The 6359-nt window shown below is 39.9% G+C and overlaps 1 protein-coding gene across 1 annotated transcript; it reads left to right on the top strand.

Moving 5' to 3' along the window:
• The first annotated feature begins 2625 nt into the window (after positions 1-2625).
• On the top strand, positions 2626-4881 carry LOC144459791 (uncharacterized). The gene is made up of 5 exons (XM_078164438.1): positions 2626-2781; positions 2909-3619; positions 3727-3852; positions 3936-3979; positions 4091-4881. The coding sequence occupies exons 1-5, from the start codon at positions 2727-2729 to the stop codon at positions 4208-4210; spliced, it is 1056 nt and encodes a 351-aa protein (XP_078020564.1). The 5' UTR covers positions 2626-2726; the 3' UTR covers positions 4211-4881.
• Positions 4882-6359: the final 1478 nt, after the last annotated feature.

Here is a 6359-nt window from a genome sequence, read left to right on the forward strand (position 1 = left end):
AATCATACTGACTTTTGCGATCCCTTGATTTGTTCTTCAGCGCCACTCTGAGGATCATATTTGTGGTTTTGGGCCAAAACTATTAGAGGGAATGCTGTGACTTTTGCTACAGATTTTCATGGTGCCCAGAGGATGAATCCTGTATGACTTCAGTGATTTTCTGACTTTTCCTCTAACATCAACAGCAGGTTAAGGACAACAAAAATTAGCATCTGCATCAAACAACATGCACTTTTGACAGTCTAAAAGTCCATTCACATTGAGGGCGAATATCCGTGCGGATTATTCTCGCGTAAAAATACATAAGCTGATTTCATGGGTTCTTATGGAAGTTTGCACACCAGGGCAGAATTTTCGTGCAGTGAAAAAAGTTTCCGCCCAGACTTTGACCCCCTGCAGAATTCACCGGCGGAACTACACAGCTGGGCAAATGAAATTGTTTGTTTATAGTGCAGACCCGGGAGAGTCCAAAATCCAGTCAGGCATGACAGTATGGGAGAAAGGTTGATGAACCTCGTCTCACAGCACCCCGTCCTTTTTGATAAAAGACGGGATGATTTTATGAACAATGAATTAAAGGACAACGTCTGACAGTCCATTGTCCAGCTTGGTGGCTGCGGTGAGAGTGGTAAGTGCTAAAGAATGTTGATGTTGACGCTCATTAAACGTTAGCTTGCTAGCTCGCTGCTGCTGCTGCTACTCTTGTCCATGTTCACCCACACCCGTTCACACTGCACGGACTTGGAACACAACAACGCGAAATTCCGCAGCACATCCGTACCTGGTTTAACTGCGGAAAAGTGCTGTGCAAATATTCCGCAAATCCATCCTGCATTTCCGCATCGTGGCAGTGAGAATGAACCTTAATTAGGATATTTTGACAAAACACAGCCCAGAACATATTTACAAAGCACGCTTTTTATTTATGTAACCCTTTCACCACCTGCTCATTAACTATTTAATTACTTTATGTTTTGCTAAATAAAGTATTAAACCCCTTTAAACTCAAATCTGTTATGTTATGATGAAAGAGACATCTCCATGCAAATACACTGTCTAGGATAAGCTTTGACTCTCACTTTCACAAATTATTGATTAGAGGCTGGCGGGAATAACGTTAGGCCTACTCATAGGTTTCTTTCTAATAATAATAAAATGCAAATGAAATATATGAATAAGCTTGTTAATGTAAAAATCATGAAATGACACAAACACAGTACATTGCCTTTTTGTTAAAGATATATTAACACATTTCAAACGCACAAAAACACAAAAACCCTCTAATGAAAATAATAAAAGAAAATACCCCAAGTGGTCTTTAGTCTGTTCAACCTTTTTGAGTGCACTCTTTGTTTGGATAGTTATTTATTTTTCGCAAGCTTGCATTTCTTTTCGTTGGCACGCATTGAAGTTAGAGCTCATGAAGAAACAGGGCATCAGTACCTCCGTATGGCCAATGGGAATAACTCCTACCGCGAGGAAAATCCCTTGTGTGTCTCTCTGACTGTTGCGGCACATCAGCGATGAGCAGCCCAGTCCTCAGCCTCCAGTAGCAAGAGCAGTCCATCCACGACACCCGACACACACCCGCGATGTCCACTGAAGCTCCGCAGGTCCTGCGATCTCCTCCGACATACATACAGGGGAAAATGCGAGTAGGGATTCTCCCGCAATGGCGGTGGCTAAGCTAACTTGGCTAACTCAATTTGCAGCGAAGAAACCATACTCGGTCTTGCGGCAAACAGTCTGACTCACTCACTTAAGCGCGGGGTAACTGGGAACTGTTCTCAGTCCAACCTTAGGGAATAAAAGCGATAAACATAACACAGTCTGTATCCAGTCTCACACAGCTCTGAATATCTGCCATTGACCTCTCTGCTCGTCAGCAGCGCGCTTCCTTCTTCTTCCTTTTTCCCCCAGGTGAACCGGAAATACCACTTTCTCTGGGGTCATTACTCCTCAAAGGTAACCAAAATTACTTTTTAGCTTTTTAAAACACTGAAACAATGAAATATCTTTTAAGGCACATATTTTTAACTATAACTTATTTATGCATTTTAACTTATTTAATTCTAATTCACCTCCATGTAATATGAACTTAACTATGACAACTGAATATTAATCAGGCGTCCTATTAATAACTCAAAATAATTACACTTTTTAAGGAGAGAAATAAAGGAAAATATAACTGATATCTATCAGGTTATTACATTTATTTTAAATTCTGACCCTTTATAACAGCACTGATGACAGCCTGGTTTATATGGCCCACAGTATGGGAAAAACTGTTGAGTATTAAAGAATTGCTCAAAATATTGGTGATCAAGCAAATCTATTTTAACTATTAAATAAAGACAAAATCTGGCAAATAATCTTCACTCTGTTGTATTCTTAGTGTATGTGACAGATAGTTGCTGAATTATTATGCATTTAATTATCTTTTTAGTGCCAAAGGTTTGGCATAACTGAGTACTACTATACATTGTTATCATTAACATTATCATGAAACCTCAAACTGAATTATGAATCAACATCTTAACTTCTTAAGACTGTAACTAAACACACCATGACTGTTAAACCAGTTTTCCTACAGTGGCAGTGAGCATGTGATCAGGTTTTCAAAAGAGGCAGTGTCACTTCTGGTTGGCCAATCAAAGGCAGGCTTGGCTCTGAAAAGTGAAGAAAGGACTGAGATTCTTTTCATTCAGTACGACAATTTGAACAAGATGACATCTCCAAAGTTTGTTTTCTACCTGACATGTTTGTGCTTTGGAAAAACTGGTGAGTTTTCTTTTTCTCTGTAATTTGAATAGTTTTAAGTGTATGGCCACTCCTCATGGCATTGCTTCTGATATTTCTTTATGTTTTTCATGTGTTTGTGTTTGCTTTGTCTGTCCTATCACCTCAGCTCAGACAACTGATGTGAAATTCTCCTCATCTGTTCAGCAAGAGAGTGGTTTTATATCAGCTGCAATTGGGGATGACTTGACTTTGCAATGTTTCTATGAAGGTGATGTTGCAGCAAGGTTTTACTGGTATAAGCAAACTCTGGGGGAGAAACCAAGGCTCATCTCTACTTTCTACAAGTATGAAACAAATGGAGTTTTTCACGATGAATTCAAGAACAATCCACGCTTCACACTGGAAACTGAAATCGGTAAAAATCACTTGAAGATAACAGATTTGCAAATTTCGGACTCAGCTACTTATTACTGCGCATGTAGCTATTCGTACAAGTTTGAATTTGCAGCAGGTACTTCTGTCAGTGTAAAGGGTTCAGGTTTGAACATCCCAGCTTTGGTCCATCAGTCAGCGTCTGAGACCATCCAGCCAGGAGGCTCTGTGACTCTGAATTGTACAGTACACACTGGGAGCTGTGATGATGGAGAGCACAGTGTTTATTGGTTCAAAAGCTCTGAAGAGTCTCATCCAGGACTCATTTACAGCCATGGAGGCAGGAATGATCAGTGTGAGAGGAAACCTGACACACAAACACACACCTGTGTCTACAACCTGCCAATGAAGAGCCTGAATCTTTCTCATGCTGGGACCTACTACTGTGCTGTTGCCTCATGTGGACACATACTGTTTGGAAACGGGACCAAGCTGGACTTTGAGGGTAAGTAACTTCTAACTGAAGCTGACTCATTAATTTTTCAGTATAATGGGCTACTACCTATTGACACTTAAATTCTGTAATGTCTCCTGGTGTATGTCTCTTTACAGTCGAGCCGGACTCTATTGTCTTAGTGTATTTCCTAAGTGGAGCTTTGGCATTCACCATCATCCTGAGTGTTTTACTGGTTTTCTTACTGTGCATGATCACCAAGAGAAACAGCTGCAAATGCACAGGTACTGTAACTATTCTTTGTCACTTAAAGCATGAACTCACGTTACACAGCATTATAACAAATGAACTTTTCATTCTTTTTCAGAGTCTCATGCAAGAGTATCAGCTCCCTCCGCAGTGAATGCAGAGGTAGTTTTTGTTCAGATTAACTATTGTATTACCATTTTCATAGCACAATATTTTTGGACATAGTTTTGATTTCTCTCAAATACTATATTGTGGTTTATATTTTACTATCAGGGTGACCAAGGTGAAGAAAGCATCCATTACGCAGCTGTAAGACAACACAAGGTCAACAGATCTAGAAGACAAAGGGACAACAGCAAGTCTGAATGTGTTTATTCAGGTATAAAGCAATAGAGCTGTATGTTTTTCTGTCTGTGTAAAAAGACTAATAAAGGCTTATACAGAAGAAGAGGGTGCAACGAGATTATGTAATAAAGAGCGCACCAGTCAAAGTTTAAACAAAAGAAACCAATGGATGTATAATAATGGAGAGCACACCGGACAATGAAAAGAGAAAGTTTTGAACAACTAATATTACAGCTGTGTATGTGCTCTTAGAAGAACTCTGGTAACAGCCCTAGCATGTTAAAAGCCATCCGGAGATGGTAAAGAGAGCTTGCAGTGACCTATGCAATGACGGTAGGCCTGTGTCTTATTTGCTCAATCTGTTTTCAGTGTACTTTGTCGCATTTACTATTAAAACTACCCTAAAAACTTTTTTTGTGATAGATTTTTAAAATGTTTTGGCATTTCCACTCAGGTTTTGTTATGTTCAAAATCATCTGAATCCAGCAGGAGAAGGAGGATCTTGCCACCAGCAATGAAAACTAATGCAGAGAGGGGCAAATTCACAAAGAATGGATTGCGGCCATTGTTAGCACCATGAATTTTGGATCATTTGCAACCGCTCTTTGCACTATCTCAAGGTCCAATTCATAGTAGATATTGCGCATGATATTACAGCACAAACTCACCCATAAAATTTTGCAGCTGATTGCAGTTTGCCTTTTTTTGCATCTGATTGAAATCACCCATGTGGCAAAGTACAAATGTTGCCTTTGTGCCATTTCTTTAAGGAATTTGAAGCTGACAGCCACTTACTACTATACAAATAGCTTTTGAATTTGCAGAAGGTACTTAGGTGAGTAGAAAGGGTTCAGGTTTAAACGTCCCAGCTTTGGTCCATCAGTCAGCATCTGAGACCATCCAGCCAGGAGTCTCTGTAACTCCAAACTGCACAGTACACACTGGGAGCTGTGATGAAGGAGAGCACAGTGTTCCCTGGTTCAAAAAACTCAATTTTTGTGTCGGCCACTGTAATAAGCAGCTCCTCTATGAGCAACCAAATAGTATCAGAAAAATACTGATTTTTAATGTGAAACTGCTTCATTCAGGGTTTTTTTTTACCAGTTTAAATCACCCGATTAGTTTGTTTTGGAGAGGAAAACACCTCTGCGGATAATTCAGCTCCCCCTAAAAAAAAACTCCTTAACATCTTTAAAATTATCAGTGAAAATGGTGATCACAGATTAGCAGGTGCTGAGCTAGCGGCCTTTCCGACATGCCAACCAGCATTAGAGACACACTTGTTTGTAATGTGAAATTGCTTTATTCAGTTGTTTTAACCTATTTAAATCACTGGGTCTGTTCGTTTTGGAGAGGAAGGGATCCCTGCAGATAACTTGGCTCTCAGTAAAAACCTCCTGAACAATAAGCACTGAAGGAATCCTAACCGGGAATTCAGGAATGGCACATGGGAAAAGTTTCAGTTTTGGTTGCAATCGGCAATCCTCACCACTAGATGCCATTAAATCCTACTTACTGTTCATTTAATTAGACGGGACCACATAATTGTTACTCTAAAAGTGTAATGCAGACATATCGTAAATATAATTTTATCTCAGTATGAATAATGTAAAGCCTCATCATGCAGTGATCTGATTAAACAGGCTTTTCTACAGACAACATAAATAAGTGCAATGATTTTGGCATGGACCTTGTTAAAACAAACTAATTCCTACTATCTCTGTGACAACGGGTTGCAATAGGCTTCCTTGTGCCTGGTGCCATCATAACTACTGTACTGAGGGCTTCCACAATCTTACTATATAATAACAAAAACTCTGTCTGTGTGTCTGTTCCATGTTTTTCTCCTCACTGACTTGGTCAATCCATGTGAAATTTGGCACAGTGGTAGAGGGTCATGGGAGGATGCGCATGAAGCAGTATTACATCAATTGACCGATCTGCATGAAACTCGGTGAACATAATCTAGGGACCAATATCTAAAGTTCCCTCGTGGGAAAAGTTGGAAAACTTACTAAAACTGAGCTTCTATAAGGCAATGAATATTGCGGAGGGCGTGGCTCATCACATAAAGGTGTATAACATCTCAAGGGTTTCACCGATCACCACGCAACTTTGTAGGCATATGACCACACGTAATCTGAGGGGACCCCTCCATTATTGACCTGATCAAACAAAATGGGGGGGCTAGAGAGCT

This window comes from Epinephelus lanceolatus, chromosome 22 (genome assembly GCF_041903045.1).
Source record: "Epinephelus lanceolatus isolate andai-2023 chromosome 22, ASM4190304v1, whole genome shotgun sequence".
Lineage (NCBI taxonomy): Eukaryota > Metazoa > Chordata > Actinopteri > Perciformes > Serranidae > Epinephelus > Epinephelus lanceolatus.